This window comes from Sciurus carolinensis, chromosome 5 (assembly GCF_902686445.1).
Source record: "Sciurus carolinensis chromosome 5, mSciCar1.2, whole genome shotgun sequence".
NCBI lineage: Eukaryota > Metazoa > Chordata > Mammalia > Rodentia > Sciuridae > Sciurus > Sciurus carolinensis.
The window spans coordinates 148007222-148029634 of record NC_062217.1 but is presented as its reverse complement, the minus strand read 5'-3'; the positions used below and the strand labels follow the sequence as shown (position 1 = coordinate 148029634).

The following is a 22413-nucleotide window of genomic DNA, read 5'->3' as shown; positions in this document are numbered from 1 at the left end:
TACTTGATTAAAAAGAAAACAGCAATCTTAATTAACATGAGAGGTTAAACCTAATGAAAAGATGTTTTGTAATTTTTACATACAGCATCCTGTGAGCAGAGTCAGGGGGAATATGACTATCCCATGGTACATTACTGGGAAAAGAGGAATGGGTTAGCTCAAGGCAGAGATCACATGGCAGAAAAAGAGGGAGAAATAAATCATAGTGTTCCATTATTTCTTCCTCTTTTTTTATTTTTCCTGCTGTACTCCATATCCCTCCACTCTGCAGTCAGAAAAGTGATAGGAAAAACTCACACTATCCTCATCCCCATCATTTTCCATGTATATACACCCTGGGGAGGGAAATGCATAAATGATGCTGTTGAACTAGAAATTATTGGGCTGTGTGTGCAAATGAATGTTATTTGCATACTGCAATATGCCCTAGTGGTGGGAGTGCCTGTTGGGAAAGACTAGATCTCATGCAGGACAGGAGACCAAAGGCCTCCTGCAAACTACATAGGATCTGGAGACCTGAGACACCATGCATGTTTACCTGGGGAGCCTGCCAGAGAGTCCCCTCTGCTGAAGGCGAAGGTACGAGACACAGAGACGGGCACTAAAGAGTCAGGGGCCAAGGATATGTGAGTTGCGAAGGGGAAGATAAACAAAAGGAGAGAGACAAAGAGCAAAGTGGGTAAGACAGTCTGTTCCTGAATCTTCACAACATCACATTTCTCTGCAAAAAGAATCTTGCTTCTGAAAACATGGGAACTGCATCTGCTTACAAAGCCACTTTCCAGACAGACAAGAAAATAAAATGGACTTTGCTAAAGGTCTTCAGAAAAAATGCGCAATAACCTCAGAGGGAACCAGAGATGCCAATGACAAGCACTGACAGCCCCCGTGGGGAGTGTGTAGGCAGCATTCTCTCTCAGGTGCCCACCTTCAGCCAGCAAATGTCCTGGGAGGCCAGCACTGCATTCCACGGGGCTTCCCAGCTGCCTTGTGCATCCTTGCGCAGCATTCAGAAGCCTGGAAGCCAAGTGCATACTCCTGCTAGGGCCATCTGGGAGGAAGTTATGTGCTCCCTCGGGGTCACGATGCCAATAAGCAATTGCGTATTGCTAGAGAACAGGGACAAGGGAAGGGCAGCATTCTAGTGGTTTTAATGTGAATCAACTTGATGAATTAAATCTCAGTCACTTCTTAGCAAATACAAGAGCTCTGAAGCACCAGTCTATCTCCTTTTCCTTCTCTCTCTTCCTACTGTCAGAAATGGTTCTTGCTGGCTATCAAATGGTCCTAGGTGGGGTGGAGAGTGTAGCAACTTCTGGTCCTTTCCCCTCTTTGATCCTCATCAATTGGAGTTTCTTCCTGAGAATCTGTCTTCACCTGTCTTATCTGATTGTTCCCAGAGTCCCTTCCAAGGAGTCAAAGTCAGTCTGCAGGTGGAGGCACACAGAAACAATTCCTGAGGCCTTATTTCCTACACGGCAGGATTTTATCTGAAATTACTTATCCATGCCGGGCAGTGGGAAATGGGGCTTTATGCATCCAAGATAATTATTAATTCTAATGTGAAGTGTTAATTAGACACACTGGAGTAAGAAACCCCATAGCTTCAAGAAGTATCATAGTTTTTTAGTTAAGAGCATGCACCACCAAACAGGATACATGTTCTCTGCCCTCCCGCACCTGTTCTGGCTGCCCTGAGCTCAGGCAAGGTTCCTTCAGAGTCAGGCTCACTCACTATGGTCTCCTGGATTGCTGGAAATCAGAACCAAGATAAAGGAGACAGTGTGGATTATGTTCCCTTCGCCCCACCCAGGAAAACCAGAGAGAATTCCTTGTAACCTCAGTTCAACATAGGTCATAGGGCCAGTGTTCTGGTAAATTCTTTGTTTTACTTCTCACCCTTAGAGGTTATTTAAGCTATAGGCTGGCATCAAGGGTGGGAGAGTTTGCTAGGTCAAGATCCCATTGCAAGCGTTTACTGCCCTGCAGTTTAGGATTAAGCCATCCTTCAACCTAAAAGCTAAAGTTCTGGGCCAGTAAAAGATACTGCTGGACCTGGGGTGTGGGTGGCTTTTGCAATTATTTCACAAGTCACTTCCCTAGCAGGAAGGGCTTGGCGGAGGATGGAAAATGTCACTCTTTACCCCTATTGGCAAATATCATTTCTTTTTGCTCTGGAAGATTTATGAAGATGCTCAGGAGCATGGGGAGAGAGTTTAATGCTTCCCTTTACTTAACAGGTTTTAAAGGAGAGAGTAGTGTTGGGAGTTTACTCTTGTCTCACTGATAAGACTGAGGATTTGACAGAAAGAATTAGAATCAGGAGGTAAGGAAAGGAGGATAAAAGATAAGATCTTCTTACCAAAATAAATTTTTTTTTCTTTTTCTTGGCAGTGCCAGGGGATTTTTTAAAAGACATTTCAATTTAAAGGTCATTTAAATTGGGTGGGTTGAAGCCCCACAAATCTTTTTTTTTTTCCTCAGAGTTCCTATCTCTTTTGTCTTCTGGAAGACCTAGAACAGGGCCAACATTTCTAGGAATATATTAGAGTTCCAGGAACAGTTTGTAATGTGATGGATAGTGGAAATCTCCTTTTGAGAAAGAAACCTGTTCCTCACCCATCTGGCAGTCTTATGCTGAGTACTAATACTTCCTTCCTCAACCTTGATTGAGAATTGTTGACTTCCATAAGAATAATTATGTACCTTTTTATTTATTTACTTTTTTAATAGATTTTCAACTCAAGTTCTTAGGTGTGGCAGATACTTGGACTTCACTTCAGTCATCTGCTGGGCTGGAAAGTGAAATTACATGGCCAGTTGTTCCACTATTTCCACATAGCAATTGCATCCGAGAACATGATGGATCCAGAATTGTATTTCATTGTGCCACATGAGCTAGTCAGGACACCAGAATGAATCTAGGTAAGGTGCCAACTTGCTGAGTAATCTGGAGCTAGTCATTTTTTTAGTTTCTCTCCTTCTAAAATGGCATTTACCTTTCTATGTTCTGGGGACTATGATATCAAACTCTGGGATTCCCTAATAAATCCTAATATAAGGCATATGTAAAATTGTTGTTATGATGAAAGGAAACAAATACCCCATTTGGTATTTAAGTGGCCACTGTAAAAACTAGCAGCTGAATGTAATGCAAAATTCAGACTAGTGAATCCAAAGGAATTCTAGAGAAAGAATTCTTTCTGGACCACACTTCGATCACAATAAATGCCATGCTCTCGAAACACATGTGCAATAATTGTACACAGGAAACAGCAAGAAGGTACAGCACAGAAGGTGCAGAGCAAACCAGCCATTAACCCTGTGCCAGCTCCCCCCCGCCCCTGCCCCAGCAGCATGCAAGGCCAGCTGGCAGCCATCTTGTCACCAGCTGAGAGGTGGTGAGCAAGGAAAGAGAAGCAGATAAGCAACATAATGCACCAGCCTGAGATTTACACCCCCAAATCTCACAGTCACTTCTTACTGAGGACAAACGCCACAAGACAAAATAATGGCACATGAGGGTTTTCAAATAAAGGCCAGGGTGAATTATCATTGCAGAGAAGGAAAAACTGAACCTCCACAAAAGCACACAAGTCACCCGCCTGCAATGCCTGGCAGGTGGCAGTAAATGGGGCCTCCATCACAAACCTACCCGCTACCACCATTCATTACTTGCATGTGAGCAGAGAAGCCATAGAAAACATTCCAGACACTCAGAACCTGAGCCCCCGTGGTCTGTGGGTACCTGGCAGGAGGCAGTGTTCCTGGCAGAGTATTACAAAGAGGCTGCCAGCATTTGTGTTAGCCCAGCCCAGGCTCAAAGTGCTTGGTCCAGGTCCCCAGAGTAGGCTGAGGCAGGACCACGATGGGAAGGACGAGGAAGGGGTTTGAGAGATACATACGAAAGACAGAGGATCCAGTCAGACTTCCAACCTTCCGCACGTCATTATCTAAGGACAGAAGGATGCAGTGGGTTTCAGAGGCAATTCAGAAAACACACCTTCTTATGGGAATCTCTACTTCCACTCCACACCCCATGCCCCCAGTACCAATTAACCCTGTAAAAACCAGGCAAGCAAAGGGAAGTTAGGAAACAGTATAAAAAAGCAAAATAAACTTGTCTTTCACACTGAAAATTACCACTCTCCATCCCCAACACGTGATAATGTGATGGCTTTTTCCAACTTAGTTTTTTCCTTACTTTTTTTTTTTTAAGCACAAAGTGAATGAAAAGTGATTCTTATGCACATTTTTTAGAGAGGAAAATAAAGCTGAGTAAATTAGTGGCTTGTCCAGGGTCTGTGGCAGGAGTCAAAAGAAGAGTCAAGACTTGAGCCCAGATGATTTTTCTATGACATTCCATTGCTTCCCCAACAAGCCATGGCTTGGAAACTGGAATACCTGAGCAAGCAGTGGTCATGATGGCTGGGACACCATAGTAGGTAAAGGCTCCATTCTCAAAGCGAAGGCCTTCCTTACCGACCTCCACTTCCACTTTACCCTGGAGAAAGAAGGAGTGTACTGAGGGTGTGTATTATGTAGGCTGGTGCATTATGTTGCTTCAATAACAAGTAGGTTTTTGCTTTTATCATGGGGCAATGTTAATTCTATCCAGATTTATGTTGCAGAAACAGTACCTCCAACTTTGGTGGTTCTTTGCAGTAAACTCATTACTTCATTATTCACAAAGGAGCACCCAGTCATGAATAACCAAGCTGTTCTTGCATACAGTAATGACCCACCCATGACACAGGTCTAAGCACTAGCCAAAAGTCAGAGCTCCATAAACATTCCCCCAACTGGGTTAGTCTGAGATTAGACCATTTTTTAAAAAAAAAGTCTTGTTGAGATAAAAATTTAATCTTGTGTGAAACTTTTTGAATTAATTATAGATAATGGTTTTGGCTAATCTGTAGTGTATAATGTGTTGATGGACCTGATACTGTTATATGCACTGCATGGATTCTTATTCAACTGACCCCCACAGTCCCATGGGATCTAGACCATTTTTATCCCTAGTTTACAAATGTATCAATTTTGAGGCTCAGAGAAGTTAAATAACAGTCAAGGTTAGTTAGAAAATGGCAACATTGGAATTTTAAAGGTAGATCTTTCCAATTTCTGAGCCTACCCTCTTGCTAAAGTTTTATTCCCTTCACATTTTATTTGAAAACTAAGATTTTTTTTTTTTTTGTGGTGCCATGGATTTGAACCCAGGGCCTTGTGCTTGCAAGGCAAGCACTCTACCAACTGAGCTATACCCCCAGCCTGAAAACTAAGATTTTTTTATTAGTGTAAGGCAAAGGTTGTGTGTGGTATTATGTGATATACACATTGTAACAGGACTCATCTCAGTTGCCAACACTGAAGAATATGACTCTATTTTTGTAAAAGGTCCTTTTTTTGAGGCTATATAGAAAGATATTTGAGAGGCAAATGATAGTGTCAGAGCAGAGAGGCTAAGGTAGATCATAACAAAGGGAGGTAATTTCTAAGTGCACGTGAAGTTTATCAAGTTCTCAAGACCATCACCATTTTTAGGGTCCATATGATTCTGTTGGGAAGAGACAGGAAATCAGAGACAGAGTTCATGGTGCGGCCAGGACAGGGCACCTACAGTGTTCCAGTGGGACCACACCTGACACTTACACAAGACAGATCTGACCAAGGGCAGAAAGTGATCATCCTTGAATAAATACTGGGAAGATGCTGAGCTTATTTCACTTGGTCATCTTCTCTCTTCCTGGTCCTCTGAAGGGGAGAATATTCAAAATGTGGCATAGAGAGCGAATGTGTCCCATGTCCCTCCAGAGAGCACAATAAGGACCAGTGTGGAAGTCAGAAACAGGGAGATTTCAGCTTGACAGAGAAAGGGTTTAAATAAGACTTGTCTAAAGTTCATGAGGCAGTGAACAGTTTCACTTGGGGCATAAATCAGAAATAAGGAGATCCCTGGGATTCTGCAGTTTCAGAAGTTCAGAAGCAAAATCCCACCTGAAACATCACTGAGTGGTCAGACCAAAGGTCATCAAAGATCTCGCCTCTCCCAGGACACCAGTCTTCTCTGCCTCGGCCCCTCCAGTAGGTCATGCGGAAATGCTTGCCCCAGTGGCCTTGCTCTCATGGCAGCCAGCCAAGTCTTGGCACCTGGCATGGAGGAAGGCAAGCCATTCCCCTTTGCTCTGCAGATGCCTTCCTCTTGCACTTACAAGTTCCCTGACTTTGCAACTCACCTGTAGAAGCAGCACAAAGTAGTCCACAGGGCGGTTGCGCTGGTAGAGGTAGTGTTCTGGGGCCTTCTTGTTCTTCTCATCAAACTTCAGCTCCTGGATCACGTTGGGATGTTTCAGGAGCCGGAGTAGGATCTTCTCCGAAAGGTACAGAGACTTAAAAGGCTCCACTTCTATGAGACAGCGGAAGGTAGGGAGGAGTCAGCACCTACCATGCCCTGCCCACTTCAGTAGTGGCAGCTGGAAGGAGTCAGAGTGGACGCAGCTGAGTTGGTGCAGAATACCCTTCAAACCCCTGGGTACCAGGCTGGTGTGGCTTCTCTGATTCCCTGGGGATGAGGGATCCTAAGCCCAAGTGTGCATCTCAAGCCCTTCCTCATGCCTTCTGGAGACATGTGTCTCTGCAACCGCATCTCAGGAAAAATAGGTCACCATTCTGGAAATGTGAGTTTGTTATTAATTTTCTCCTGGATTTTTATTTAAAGTTGGGCATGGATAACTAAGCCGTATAGAGAACAAAGACTTTAACACTGTCATAGAATAAAATACAAAGAATTTATTCTGACTTATTTGCATGACATTTGTCTGATAAATGAAATGAAATCCAAGTTAATAGGGACAGGTACTTATTTAAATGATAGGTTGTCAATAAGGTGAAGCATCATTGCATCACATTTACTTATTAATAGACATTATTATACATTTATTATTTAGCATATTATTAGATTATATTAAACAGATCTGGCTGCTTCGCTCTGGGAAATTAGCCTGTGGTTGAAAGAAATTTGTATTCAGAACTGGATCATATGTTGAAAACTTGATTTTCAAGAAGCCCTAAATTAAAATTTTCCACTTTTCAGCACCTGGAATGGTACTTGCTAACATTCACTGTATACTTAATAAATATATGCTGTATTAATGAAACACTGAATTTAAGAGATGGATATGCTCATTCTAAGTCAGCACATTGATTAGGCATGGTTGAGAAGTTCAGAGAGTTCAAAGGCAATTTTTAACCTTCCTCACAAGGAGTTTATATTTAGCTTCTCAGGACAGTGAGAAGCATCCTGACACCCTATAGAAGGCAACCTAACAGTGGTTCTCGGTGCCTCCACAAGTGGAGATGAAGTTGGAAGGTATTACAGTGGGTGGTCCCGGGTCCCACCTAGGTCTGCTGGAGCTGCTGTAGGCTGGAGACCGGGGCAGGGTCCTACCTGTGGCCATGAATCGGTGTGTGGCCAGCAGAAGCTGTGGTGAGATCTTCACTCTGATCTCCGAGTCAGAGAGCTTAAACAAGGAGAAGTCATGCCGTTTTCTCTCCCGGTGTGGGACTCTTTGCTTTTTCCGATTGTCGGCTGCAGGGTCACAGGGGACAGATTTCAGCTATTTCAGAATCAGTGTTGGTCTTTGGAAGCTTAACAAGAGTCATAGGGAACATAGATCCTTTGAGATCACGTCATGTCTGCAGGGCCAACTACTGGGGACATCACAACACCTCTTTTCCAGGGAGAGGGGTGGCTGACATGGGGTAGCAGGTGGGAGATGGCTCTCAACTTCCCAGTGTGATCTACTCTTAGGTGGTAGAAGTGGAAAAGGAGGAAAGGCTGGCTTGGGGTTCCCAAGTCCCTCTACTTACCAGCTGTGAAATCTCTCTAAGCATCAGAGTTTTTGTTTGCTTTAATCTAAACAAGGGGGCAAATATATTTAAGAATAGCTCTTCTACTTATCTAGTCTAGTTATTATGAAACATCAACAGGAGACCTCATGTGAAAGCGCTTATACAGTCATACGTAGAAACCTAATGAACTGGCATTCTTGGCATGAAGAGGATTGGTGGGGCCCCAAGCATTTCTGCTTTTGTCCCCTCCTTTCCCCAGAACCGGGTTCATCTGTTCCCTTCCTGCTAATTGAAACCATGCTCTGAGCAATAACTGAGGCATGCCACCTTCTTACCAGCCAGAGTTCTCATGCTTCAACCCCAGCCCCGCCCCTGGGAATGAATCAGGGGAAATACAGTGACAAAGAAAGGAGAAGAACAGAATGTACCTCTAATCTACAAAAGCAGGGGACTTAGGCAGGGTCTGGAGCCTCTGAGAGCCTATATACTGGGCATGTGATTATACGCTGAGAAAATTTGCTTCCCCCAATTTAATTTTTTTCTTGCTTATTTTTTAAGGCTGTCTTTGAAAAAAATAGAGCTATATATTTAGTGGGGGTGATTTTTTTTTCATTTTCTCTTGCGTTCCCTGAGTTTTGAAAACATTTTGAAAGTGCTAGCCTATCTCCTCTGTGCTAAGGGGAACAGGAAAGGTTTATCTCTCCAAACTTGACCTGAAAAGCAACAAGGCTGCAGGAACTTGTGCCAGTGGGCTGGAGGCAGTGGAAATGGAAGGGGATGAACCTGGGGCAGGAAACAAGACTCCAGAATCTGACTTCTTCTCCTTCTGGAACCTGCTTCTTCCAGATCCTTTGGGTTTCCTTCTAGAAGGGAGAAGTGCCCTTCCACCCACTTTTGTGGGTCTGCCCTTAGCTCTGAACCTTTGTAGTCATTTGGTCCCTACTTTAACAACACTCCTTTTGCTTAGGTGCGGAGACCCAGGTGTCCAGATCACATAAGAATTCAGGGTCATGTAAAAAGAAACATTTCTGGCTCCTCCGTCTTTTCACAATTCTTAAAGAATCACACCAGAAATTTATTTAAGGGTGGAAAATTCCTGACCCTCTTCTGTAGAAAGAGGATCACTCAACATATGAGTAGCAAGTCCAGGTTCAGGACCTTCTGATTTTTTAAAAAATATATTTTTAGTTGTCAGTGGATCTTTTATTTGTATTTATCTATATGTGGTGCTAAGTATCAAACCCAGGGCCTCACACATGCCAGGCAAGTGCTCTACCACTGAGTAACAACTCTAGCCCAAGGTCCTTGTGATTTGTATGACACGTTTGCCTACATATCCCTCCCACGCCCCCATCAGAATGGCATTCAATATTTAATTATTACAAAAGCATTCCTCTGATCTCTCCCTTCATTTCTCTGATTTTAGTAATGAGCATCTGGATTATTAAGGTTGTTTAAACAAATGCCCCGAGAGGACCATATTCATTTAAACTACTCTCAGACACTAATACTCTAATGTGAATATCTTCACCATCGTTTCTACTGAGGCACTTGGGAGTTTCAGAGCAAGAGTGCGGGCAGAGGTGGAAACGGGAGCCTGGAATGGAGATGGAGAGGCCATTTCTGAGCTCAATCCCTGTTCAGAGTCTGGCCAATCCAGCACAGAAAAATAGGTCCCTGGAAGGAGGCACTGTGACACTGTGACATTGTGTCAAGGCCTGGCCCAGCTTTCAGGTTGGAGCTCATCTAGATCCAGAGGGGAGGCTCTCTTCCTGCATCACTCAACTGCCATGTGGCACCAATGTTTTTTTCCCAGGAGTGTTTCTCAAAGGCTACGTCTAGCAAACTAAGGTCAGAGGACTGAACTGAGACATCTGAGGAGAGGGCAAGGGATGACTGTCCCAGGAGATGAAGTTCTGAGGAGGAAACACTTCTTGGCCCAGAGACTTCCATGGATTTAGAAGACATTCCTATCCCAGAGACAAAGCATGCCTTGGTGATGTTTGCAAGCAAAACTTTGTTAAGGTTTGGAAAGTCAAAGTAGTCAGTGTCTAAAGAGAGGAGTCCATTTTGTTCCTGAGGTGCTAGGGGCAGGAGGGTGAGGAGAGGAGGGGTAGGAGCCAGGCAGGTGCTTGCTTCAGGGGTGAGCAGGCACAATGAGGAACCCAGGGTGGAAGTGTCAAAAGGTATAGGGGAGAAGAGCAGCATCCAAGAAGGGACATTTAAGTTTTGGTCTTAGGTGTGGGGAGGGCAATGTCAAGACAGTCTCCATTGCTCACTGGTGGTCTGGTGTGAGTGGAACTCCAGGGGTCCTGGGTCCTGCCTCCAGGTATACAAAAAGGCAATATAGGAACAAAACAGGGGGCAGATACAAGGGCAGAAAGACTTCTAGCCACCCTGTTGTGTACACTGTGTCTCTTTTTCATCCAGAGGCTGGATCCTTTCCCTAGTCTAGGCTCAGTTCCTGAAGTTTCTCTCCTGATACACACTTAGCTAGCACATGCCCAGTGAGTCAGGCTGATTCAAGTCATGGTACCTTGCTGTGCCAGCACCAGGCAGAGGTGGCTGTCACACATCAGTGCACAGGGCTTGCCCTGACACACTTTCACACTATACACCAAGCTAATTCGTCCCTGAGAGTCTTGGAGGAAAATAAGATGACCTTGGAGAAACAGCCAAGGCCCTGCACTTACTGTAGAGGTCTGTTTCATCCAGGATCTCTGACTTGATGATCTCCTCTATGATGTCCTCCAACGTGACAATGCCCATCACCTCATAAAAAGGGTCCCCTTCTCCCTCATTATTCACCCGCTGGACAATGGCCAGATGAGACTTTCCTAGAGAACAAATGAAATCATAGTTCAGTTTCTGGGACATTTTCAGATAATTTTCATTATGATAAAATGATACAAACTTGCTGTCTGACTAATATGAGGACTGAACTCATTCCTGGACTTCCTTAAAATATGAAATCTGTGTGCAAGCTTTTATACATGCAAACCTTATACTTTTTAAAGAAATATACCATTGTGTGTTGCTTAACAATAGGGGCATGTTTTAAGACATGCCTTGCTAGGCAATGCCATTGTTGTGTGAGCATCAGAGTGTACTTATGCACACTAAGATAGTTATGACATCACTAGGCAATACAATCTTATGGGACCACCATTGGATATGCAGTCTGTTGTTGACTATAACTTCAGTATGTGGTACATGACTGTATTTTTAGATTTTAACTGACACATAATAGTTGTACATATTTATGGGCTGATAATACAGCAAGATATATCAATACACCTACACGATGTGAAAGGATCAGATCAGGGTTACAGCCATATCCATCACCTTGACACTACATTTCTTTGTGTCAAATCCTCTCTACTAGCTGTTTTGAAATACACCATTAATTGTCATCAACTACAGTTGCCCTATGGTGCTCCTCTTATCCACCCACACTCCTGTACTGGTCAAGTATCACCTCTGCATCCTTCCCCAGTGCTGCTCTTCCCAGCCTCTGCAAACCTTATACTTTTACATCTCTTAGGTAAGTTACCTAAAAACCCAAAACCAGTTAAATTTTTTCTTTGAGCTTTCTCCTAGTACAAGTATATAACCCTTCCCTTGAACCTGGGCAGGCTTGTGACTGCTCCAACCAATGGCGCATGGGAAAGGTTCAGTATGGCACTTCTTAGGTTAGGTCAGAGAAGGTAGGTGACTTTTGTTGCAGAAACACTAACAAGTCTGATGACTACCCCGAGGCGACTATGGTGGAGAAGCCACGGGTAGGTGCTTAGGTGATGGTCGAGCTTAGCAGACTTGCAGACACCTGGGCAAAGAACCAGACAGGTTATGGAAGAGGCCTTCTTGGAAGTGGATCAACCAGTCTCAGCTGATCCAATCCCAGACTTTGCCTCCCCAGTCTTTCAAGCTGCCTCCAGCATAGGCCTGGACACTGTCGAGCAGAGAGGAGACATTTCTGCTGTATTTATTGAGCTCTTAGTATGGTCCAGGCACTATTTGGAGCACTTTATATGTGTCAATTTATTTAATCCTCATAACCGCCCCCCATGAGGTGACTACTACTCTTATCCTTATCTTACAGATGAAAGATCTGAGGCACAGAATGCTTAAGTACCATGCCTAAGTTTGCACAGCTGATGAGAGGCAGAGGTAGAGTGCAAACCTAGTAACTGATTTTGGTCCTAACCTAGAGACTGAAGTCTTACCTAAGTGTCCTGCTTCATGTCAGTCTGTGTTCTTCTGTAGTATAGACACAGTTCCTGGTTCTCTTTCTAAAATGTAAAACTAGGTGGTTCTTTCTCTTGGCTATAAGATATTTAAGGAGAAAATATGGGGTACTGACTCAGATGTTATTCTTTCCAAAAGAAAAAAAAATTTAAAAAGGAAGTTCATGCTTTATCAGTTCTTGCTTGGCCATTGTTAAAAAGTATCAAACAGGTATGATTATGCAAATGGTATGAATCTACATCGTGTACAACCACAGAAACGAAATGATGTACCCCATTTGTGTAGAATGAATCAAAATGCAGTCTGTAAAAAATGAAAAAATAAATAATTAAAAAAATAAATAATTGTAAAGAAGTATGCTCCACAAAATGGTGCACCTATGCATATAAAACAAATCCTTCTCAATATTAAGAATTGAGTAGAAAACAATAAAATAATAATGGGCATTTTCAAAATACCTGTCTCACCACTAGATAGATCATCCAGACATAAATAAAAATTTTTCTGAATAAAAAATACTATTAATCAAAAAAAAGTATCAAGTGGGAGAAGTAGTCAGTTTGCCAGATGCATAATTAACTATTAAAATTTAAACACAGCCACTCCTTGGGATTTTTAACTAAAATAAAATTGGAAAGATGGTACTTTCTTCACCTAAGAATGGTCTTTAATTTTTTTTCCCCACCTTCATCCAAATCTCTGAACTACTTCTCTACTGATCTGATCATGCCACAGTCCTACATGGCTCCCTCGTGCCACAGAATCAAGTCCAAACCACTTAGTTAGCTAGAATAAGACTGCACACTGTGGTTTGATCCTATCTTTCTCGCTGTATGCCCTCCTACATCCCTTGGTCATTCCATACTCCAGGTGTTCCAAGTTATCTCACATCCTCAGTTTCTTCTGTGTACCTTTTCTGTGTCTGTGCTCAGACATAGACCTTCCTGGACCCATCTCTGCTGGCCCTTCAGGTTCCACATCATGTGCCAGCTCTTTGAGAAAGTTCTTCCAGATCAGCCCCATTCAGAAGCTTGAACAACCACTGCTTGCTTTGTGCTCCTAAGCCTTTGATGACTTCATTAGAGGAGGTATCAGAATTTGTTGCTTCTCGTAACTAGCAGTGTATGTGACCTACACTGGACAGTGTTTCTCCTGCAAATTATGAGCTCCTTCAGGACAAGGGATCATACCCTTGAACAGGGTTAGATCTCTTCATGTATCAGGCAGCCGATTCATGCCTGATGGACTGAACTAAGCTGAAGACTGAATGAAAATCCATAGCTGGTAGATAAATGATATTAAAATCATATATGAAAACCTTTATTTATTTTTGTACCACAGATGGAACCCAGGGGTGCTTAACCACTGAGCCACATCCACAGCCCTTTTTATTTTTCATTTTGTGACAGGGTCTCTCTAAGTTGCCTAGGGCCTCACTAGGTTGGTGAGGCTGGTCTTGAGCTTGCAATCCTCCTGAGCTCAGCTTCCTGAGCCACTGGGATTGCAGGTGTGCACTACCATCCACAGCAAAACCTTCATTTTTTTTTGATAGAATACTATGTGTTTAAATTAAGATTTAAGTCCTGTATCAGTGGTTCTAAAATTATCTTTTAAAAAAATTGCATCCTACCCAACCAGACTAAAGTGTTTTGTAGCTTTAATTAAGTTATGTTAATTTTTAGAATATGTGTAAGGTTTAAAAAAATTCCAACACATTTTTCTTAAACTTATGGCACCTGTTCTCACTTCTCTACTAACATGTGCTAGCAGATGACAGAACAAATGACCAATATGGTGGAAAAACTTGGAAAAATGATTTCTTAAAATCATTTTTTATAATGGGTTCCTTTTGGAATGTGGAGCCCAAATGCAACCCAGCAATACTTTCCACCATTAATGTGATTGATTCATATGATAGAATTATATAAATTAACACCTTCTGCTATTTTTATAAAGAGTACTATAATTTCTACATGAAAAAGCTCTATAATTTATGAGGTCCATCATCAAGGAATAGAGATTTTAAAGGCTCTATTTATAAGATATTCAAGACAAGACAATGAACCTATGTAATCTATTTAGAAACATTTCATAATTTACAATTAGCCTTTACAATTCCCTTCAGAATCTGTAGGGAGCTATGAAGAAATGGAGGAAGCTATCCTTTCTTAGGTAGAGTGGGACAGAGATCAGTAATCACATGTTCTGAGCTGATACTCAACAAGGGCAAGAAAACCAACCACTTCCAAGATACACACACCTGAGGTCAGTCCTCTCTCAAAGAGCCCTCCCCACTACACTCCTCTTCTTCCTGGGCCCCAGAAGTGCTGTGAGTGACACTCTGGAGACATGGACAAGTCAGTCACCCCTCCCTGCCACAGCACTTTGTGCATACTTCAGGATTAACGTTTATAATATAATGGCCATTATTTACACTATTATCAAAGAAGGTGCCATTTACTATCTGCACTCTAGGGGCCAAACACAGGGCCAGCATCATACACACATTATTTCACCAGGTTATTTGCTATTTCTACATGATTCCCCATCACCACCACCATGAAGGTAAGATCCACAGAAAGCAATGGTTATGTATTATTTATCTCTGTTTTCCCAGAATCTAAAATAGTACCTGGTACATCATCATAAAAAAAAAAGGCAGCAAAGGGCCAGGCATGATGACATGTGTCTGTAATCCCAGCTACTTGGGAGGTTAAGGTAGAAGAATCACCTGAGCTCAGGAGATGGAGACCAGCCTGGGGAACACAGCAAGTCCTTGTCCTGATCCTCACCCTCCACAAAATAAAAGTGACCAAGGATTCGAAATGATATTTCTTCAGGATCATGTGCATGAAAGGATGTTTGACATCATGAACTCAATAATTAATAGTTGGCAACTGGATAGCCACATGCAAAAGAATGAAGCTGGATACCTACCTGAAATCATACACAAAAAAGAACTCAAAATGGATCAAACACATAAAAGTGAAAATTATAAAACTCTCAGAAGAAAAAGTAGGAGTAAGCTTTGTGACCTTAGAGTAAGCAAGGGTTTCTTAGCTAGAACATAAAAAGTACAATCAAAGAAAAAAAAAAAAAAACAGACAAATGGGACTTCACCAAACTTTTCATTTATACACCAAAGGATGCCATTAAAAAAGTGAAAAGAAAGATAAATTCACAGAAGAAAATATTTACAGATAAAGGACTTATATCCAGATTATATAAAGATATTACAACTCATGAAAAGACAACTCAATTAAAAAGTGAACCAAGGATTTGAAATGGTATTTCTCTAAGAAATATATGTCATTAGAGAAGATGCTTAACATTGTCATCAGTAGGGAAATTCAATTTGAAATGTGAATGAGATACCACTTCATACCCAGTAGAATAGCTATAATAAAAAAGTCATCTAATAACAAATGTTGGGGAGGATGTGAAAAAACTGGAACTCTCAGTCACTGCTGGTGATATTCTGGTAGTTCTTCAAAATGTCAGACACAAAACTATCATATGATTCAGCAATTTCACTCCTACAGGAATGAAAACATGTCACACAAACACTTGTACACAAATGTTTCAGAGCAGCATTATTCCTATAGCCAAAAAGTGGAAGCAACTCAAATGCTCCTAAATAAACAAAATGTGGTATATCCACACAATGGAATATTATCTGGTCATAAAAAGGAGTAAGATAATATGATAACATAGCTGAACCTTGAAAACGTTATGCTAAGTGAAGGAAGTCAGACACAAAAGCCATGTGTTATATGGTTCCATTCAAATGAAATTTCCCAAATAGGCAAATCTACAAAGGAAGGAAGTAGATTAGTGGTATTCAGGAACTGGGGAAAGAAGGGAATGGGGTGATCAACTGATGGTTTCACAGTTTTTTGGAGGTGATGAAATGTTCTGGAATTAGCTAATAAGTGATGGTTGCATAACTATATGAACAGACTGAAAACAAATTATGCATTTTAAAAGGGTGAATTTTATGGTATGTAAATTATACCTCTATGAAGCTATTTTAAAAAATCCAACTAAAAAATAATACTACTCTGTACTTGAACAAACAGAAAGCCAGTGAAGCTCAAAATTACAAATGACACAGGTGAGTAAAAATAGGGACTGCTTCTTAGGAGAATAGGCTGAAATGGAAGAGCAATTCTGGTTTGAACATGGATAACAGTGCAGCGTAAAATATTGCTTGAGAGCATACATCATTGTTTTGTGCTCTAGTATGTAAGGACCAAAAGTAGACACAGGTGAGGCCACTGGGAGACCAGAAATGGGGGAGAGGGCACCATGTTTTGCTTTTCTGTGGAGGTGGAAATGATGAACAGGGATGAGGGTTTGGCCACCGAGGGGAGAGGGAGAATTAAGGACAAACAGCTATGAGGCTGGTATAGGAGGTTCATAGCTTTTATTAGAGGTCTCATCAGTTCTCAGGAATGGCTTACGAGTGTTTAAGACTCACAAACGGGCAAATTTGGAGCAGCAGGGGCTCTAATTTCCCTCAGTGTTTCCATCTTTTTCTGGTTTTCAAACTTTAGTCTGCATCAAAACCAGCTGTCAATGGTTTCTAACCCGCATTCTTTCTCCTCCCATGGATGAGTGTTGTGCTTACTTCCTAATAGCACACTTGAGCGGGTGGCTTAAATTTAGGCTATTTCCCTCTTCTGCCTTGCTATGAGATTCTGCAAATGGGAACTGTGGCCTTTCCTGTTGAGCCATCCCTTTACAGACTAGCACAAATTTTCAAATGCCTCCAAACAACTATGAGTCCATTGATTTGTTTTCCTCCAACTTTCTAGAAAAAATTTAGGCCAATAATTGCCACTGATATGGAACTTCAGTTTTCCAGGAGGCTTTATACAGAGTGCAGAAGAAGATTCATGGAATTTGTGAGAGGATATTCTTGAGAACTTCCTGAATCCCTCATTGTATGAATCAGAAATGATTCCCAGGTCCCCAGCTTGCTCTAGAATCTACTGAGACACATGTGTCTTATGCATCGTCTTAAAAAAGTTAACTTCTTTTTCAACTTTAATTAACTAGTCCTCTCTCATGTGGGGGTCATTTTCCCTGAGGGGGGAAGTTACTTTACAACCAATGAGATGACATGTGCAGAACAGCAAAGCCACATTGAGCTGCACATGTGGAGCAGTAGCCAAGGGTAAGTGGTTTGCTCTGCACACTATCAGTCAAGTCCAGAGCAAGGGGGCCCTGGAAGAATTCACCTTCCAGTTTCCAAAAATAATCAAAGTGATAACCTTTAACACTGCTAAGTCCAAGGACATTATGGTATCTCACTAGGATAGAGTAGAAGCAAGAGGTAATTTTTTGGATAGAACCTTCTTGAATGCATTTTTCATGAGGCATTTGTATATGTCCCTTTAGCATACTACTGTGGCACCAAACCCCTATAGATGGGAAACCTCTGGGCTGAGTCGAAAGGTAAACAGTGGATTTTATGGCAATACACTTCCTAAAAACGAAGGCTACATCTGTCTCTGAGTTGTGAAAAGCAGTTTCCTCTGGGATCACCAGTATCCTAGTTCTAAACTGGCAACAACAGATTGTCTGTCATCTCGTTTGAATCCCTGACATGCTCCTACTATCCAGCCTCCACAGAAGCCCAGCCCTGTCCTGCTGGCTTGGCTTGCTGATAGTTGCATTTTCCTGATTTTTAGCAGCTATGAACTCCTTAACCCCCCTTAAGGGTTTGCTTCCCTCAAGCCTTGACTACTTCCTCCCACTCTCTAATTTACAACCTCCAGCTCCAATGCTGCCCACATCTAATGAGACACAAAATAGAGCATAGGTACCTATGGCTTGAGCCTTACTTAGAACATAGAGTTAGGTTTGGTTTCAGTTGGAGCTAGAGAAGTAATCCTCAAGGAATCACCAGGGGTCTGAGTCATACCTCTCAAGGATTAAGTGATACTTATGTTGATCCATCTTTCCTCTATTAAACAGCACCATCTGGTAAGACTCTGCACTCCAAATGCTTTGGAATGTATTTCATGTAGTTCAGTGGTTCTCAATGCTGGGCTGTATGATAGGATCACATGTGTAGCTTTAAATACACTTTACTGACTAAATCCCACACCCAGAAATTCCTATTTCATTGGTTTGGGATGGGGTCATGGCATGAGTAGTTTAAAAAGTTCCCCTAGGTAATTCTAATATACAGCCAAAGTTGAGAATTATTATTCTGGTTTATGGAAATGGTTCTCAAAGTGTGTTCCTTGGACAGCAGCAACAGCATCACTGAAGAACTAGCTAGAAATGAAAATTCCCAGGCCCAATCCCAGACCTAAGTGAATCAGAGTCTCTGGGGGTGCAGCCCAGTGGTCTGTGGTTTAATAAGTTTTACAGGTGGTTTTGATGCAGGCTAAAGTTTAAAAACCACTGGCTTATGGGTAAGCTTTGTGTCATTTTAGTTATTTATCTGATGATCTATGAGGAAGGGAAATAAGAACTGAGATATCTAGTAAATCCTAGTCTCTCAGGTGCACTGGTTAAGGCTCACAAGATGTTAAATATTCACAAAAAGATAGAAAAGAAACATCTGGAACAAAGGGCAGCTGTCATGGCAAGGTGTTTATTGCTTTCTCCCAAATGATGTGGGTGGTTATGGTATTTTCGTTGACACCGGGCTGAAAGTAGTTGGTAACTTTGAATGCTGGGCTTGGGAAGGGGTCTCCTGTAACTTTTACACTAAGCTTGAGGTCCTGCACTGCGGTACTGAACTATTAGGCTCTTGGACTGTCTGAGGTCAACCAAATTTCTCAATTGTCCACTGCTCAAAGTTAAACTAGTTTTGCTCTTATTCTTTTGTTTTTTTCCTTCTGTTGCCCTAAGAATCCAAAGGGCGTTCCTAGTTCTGGTTACTGGTAACTCTCTACGTAAGGTTCTGTCACATCCCCACCTAGCATCAACATATCCAAAGTATAAGTCAGATTTCTTAGAGGGGTGACTACATTTGAAAAAAAAGATTTTTTAACTAAAAATAGAACTTTATTTTTTATTTATGTATATGCAGTGCTGATAATTGAACCCAGTGCCTCACACATGCTAGGGAAGCACTCTACCATTGAGCTACAACCCCAGCCCAAGGGTGACTACATTTTACTACTGCTTTTAAAGAGTAGTTCTCAAGTAGGGGTGATTTTGCCCCTCCAGGAAACATTTGGCAATGTCTGTAGACAATTTTGGTTGTCACAACTTAGGGCTGTGTGTAGTTGGTTGAAACGAAGGTTGAGGCTAACCATCCTATAATTATAACTCACTCCCTCTATCCCCCAATAAGAACTTGTTCAGGCCCAAATTTTAATACTGTGGAGGTTGGAAATCCTGTTTAGGAGATACAGAAAGTTAGGCAGTGACAGAAATATCACACTATATTTAAAATTGTATTTGAACAAGTTGAAATATTCTTCAAGGCTCTTTAATAAATATAGCCTCATGTGCTCTAGATGGGCTAGGCATAGCCCATAGAGAGCTCTCAAGGATGCTGTTAGCATATTTCTTATGCCTTGGGAAAAAAATCAAATAATTGATTTGATTCCTCTCTCTTTCAAAAATAGCCACAGCACTTTGGTAAGGTAATTGTTTCCAAGGTAAAATATAGAAGCAAGGAGGAGGGCATATTGCCTGGAAATAGAGAACTGAGGAAAACAGAAATCATTTGATGGTTTCTGCCTCACTTATGACCTTTACCTTATAAAGTATAGTGGTTTTTCTATGCTCTTCTGGTGTCCCTGCAGCATCTTTTATTCACTGGGTAGACAGTACTAGTACCTTCTCTTTCTTACCTTGGATATTGTGACTTGCTGCCACTCCAAGTGTGTTCCTTGGAGTAGCAGCATGAACACCACCTGGGCACTTGTTTTGGGACCCCATTTCTGACCTACTGAATCAGGATCTTGGGAGCGAGGAGGTCATGGACAGCCTGAAATACTGAGTTCTCTGGATGATTCTTATGCACATTAAAATTTGAGAAGCACTGCTCTTGACACTTGCTACTCAAAGTGCTTGGACCAGAAGCATTCTCATCACTGGGAGCTTTGAGAGATGCATCAGTTCAGGTCCCAACCTAATTCCCTGGGCCAGAATCTGCATTTTATAAAGATTTCCAAGTGATTCTGATGCAAATTTGAGATTGAGACGAACTGGTTTAGACTACCTTGATTTTCTTCCTATCCTTATGACAGCTACTTTTCTGTTCGCATTGTGGATTCCCTTGTTTATCCTCATTTACAGATAAATATATATTAAAGACTCTAGCTCAGTGACTCTCAATGCTCGTTGTGCATTGGAATCACCTGGGGAGCTCTAAAACCTATTGACAACCATGTCCTATCCACAGAAATTCTGATCTCATTGATCTAGATTTGGTGGGTGCATTGGTATGAGGTGTTCAAAACTTTAGGTGATTTCAATGAGCTGCTGCAGTAAGAACCTCTGCTCCAGTTCCTGATTCTCTGCTCTTCTCTCTTTCTCTTGATTAAAACTCTCAGCACAGTCCATCACTTTAAATGTCATCATCACCCTTCCCCTAAGGACTAGATTTCCAGCTCAACATCAGTGTCTATTTTGAACTCCCATCCTATTTTAGACATCTGCCTGAGCTGTCCCCTTATCTTGTCAAAATCACTTACCCAACTAGGACCTGATATTTGAGACTCACCATCTCTACTCTTTTTCCTCTTCACTACAGTAAATGGCACCACCAACCTCCTATTTGACCCCAATCAGAACACAGGAGTCATCTTGTACCTTCTTTCCTTCTGCTTTTATTTTACAAAAAATCCCTACATTTTCCCACTTCTTCTTCCCTCACTCTCTCAGTAAGCATTTATCAGATGCCTAACACATGCCCAATACTCTTTGAGGTACTAAAAATGCAACCATGAACACAATAGGTAAGACAATTTTTCTCCTTCAACTTATACTCTTGCAAGTGGGGGTGACAGATTATGAACCAGATAAACATGTAGGATGAATATCCTGTGCTAAGGAGAAAGTAAAGCAGGGAAGAGCAATGAAAGAGTATGTAGGAGTGAGGGAGTATATGAGATCATCTTGGGTGTACGGGAGACCAAGGACAAACTCTTAGAAAAGGTGATGTTTGAATAAAGATCTAAAGTTGCTAATATAGGGAGCCCATAGATTCTGGGGGATATCTTGTAGTACAAGATGCAAAGGTCCCAAGTTCAGAGTGTAACTGATATGTTTATGGAAGGGCAAGGAGTGGGAGAGGACAGTGGTGGGTATCATGGTCAAGAACCTGAAGGACAGGCAGGTACAGATGTAACAGAGTACAGGAGGTCTTTGTAAGAGTCTTGGTTCTTACTGTGACAGAAAAAAATCACTGTGGATTTTGTGTTTTTATTTTTTCTTGCAAAAAAAAGGTGACATGGTCTGACTTATGTTTTAAAAGGAACTCTTTAGGTTCTGTGTTAAAAATAAACACAAAGTAGGCAGAAGTGGAAGCAGGGAGATCTGCTAGATATAGCTCTGGCAATAATCCAAATGTGAGGTAACGGGTGACTTGGACTGAGATGGCTGCAGGGGTGGTGGAGAGATATCAGATTCTCTAGCCATGTTTAAAAGCAGAGTCTACATGAGGGGCTGGAAAGGGGGTGAAAGAGAAAAGAGAAGTTTTGACCTGAATAACTAGAAGAATGGCACTATAGCTAATGGAGTTTAGGAATACTGTATGAGGGTAGGAATTATGATTTAGATCTGGAATGTTCTCCAAGGGCTCAAGTGTTGAAGACTTGGTTCCCAATGCATCAGTGTTCAGAGGTGGGATTCTTGTAAAGTACTGGGAGCTCGAGGGCTCTGACATCATCGATGGATTAACCCATTGATGGATTAATAATCTGATGACATTACTGAGAGGTGGTAGAAACTGCAGGAGGTGAGGTCTAGTTGAAGAAAGTAGGTCACGGAAGGCAAGCCCTAGAAGGGTATATCTTGTCTCCAGCCCCTCTCTCCCTTTTTTGGCTTCCTGGCTGCTGTGAAGTGAGAAGCTCTGCTCCTTCACACTCTCTCTACCATGATGCTCTGCCTCACCACAGGCCCACCGCAGCAGAGCCAGGAACCATGGACTGAAACTCCAGAAAGTATGAACCAAAATAAATCTTTCCTCCTTTAAGTCATTCTTATCAGGTAGTTTTGTCACAGTGATGAAAAGTTGACTAACATAATAGCCAAGATGATCTCAAAATCCACCCTTTTGAAGGTTCTCATTTCCAGTCAAGATAGCCTACACCTTCTCCAACATTCCATATGGTTTTT

The 22413-nt window shown here is 41.9% G+C and overlaps 1 protein-coding gene across 8 annotated transcripts in view; it reads right to left on the bottom strand.

Annotated features, from left to right (window-relative positions):
• Positions 1-22413, bottom strand: part of Cnnm1 (cyclin and CBS domain divalent metal cation transport mediator 1) — a 54426-nt gene that overhangs the window by 19359 nt on the left and 12654 nt on the right. For 2 of the 8 annotated variants that reach the window (XM_047552311.1, XM_047552307.1), the window contains exons 2-8: positions 10545-10688; positions 7448-7588; positions 6237-6406; positions 4405-4504; positions 3906-3953; positions 1681-1752; positions 539-601 (exon numbers count right to left, since the gene is read on the bottom strand). In XM_047552311.1, the coding sequence (XP_047408267.1) occupies positions 539-601; positions 1681-1752; positions 3906-3953; positions 4405-4504; positions 6237-6406; positions 7448-7588; positions 10545-10688 (738 nt within the window). The remainder of the gene's footprint in view (positions 1-538; positions 602-1680; positions 1753-3905; positions 3954-4404; positions 4505-6236; positions 6407-7447; positions 7589-10544; positions 10689-22413) is intronic. The other 6 variants (XM_047552312.1, XM_047552309.1, XM_047552313.1 and 3 more) reach the window with 4 other exon arrangements.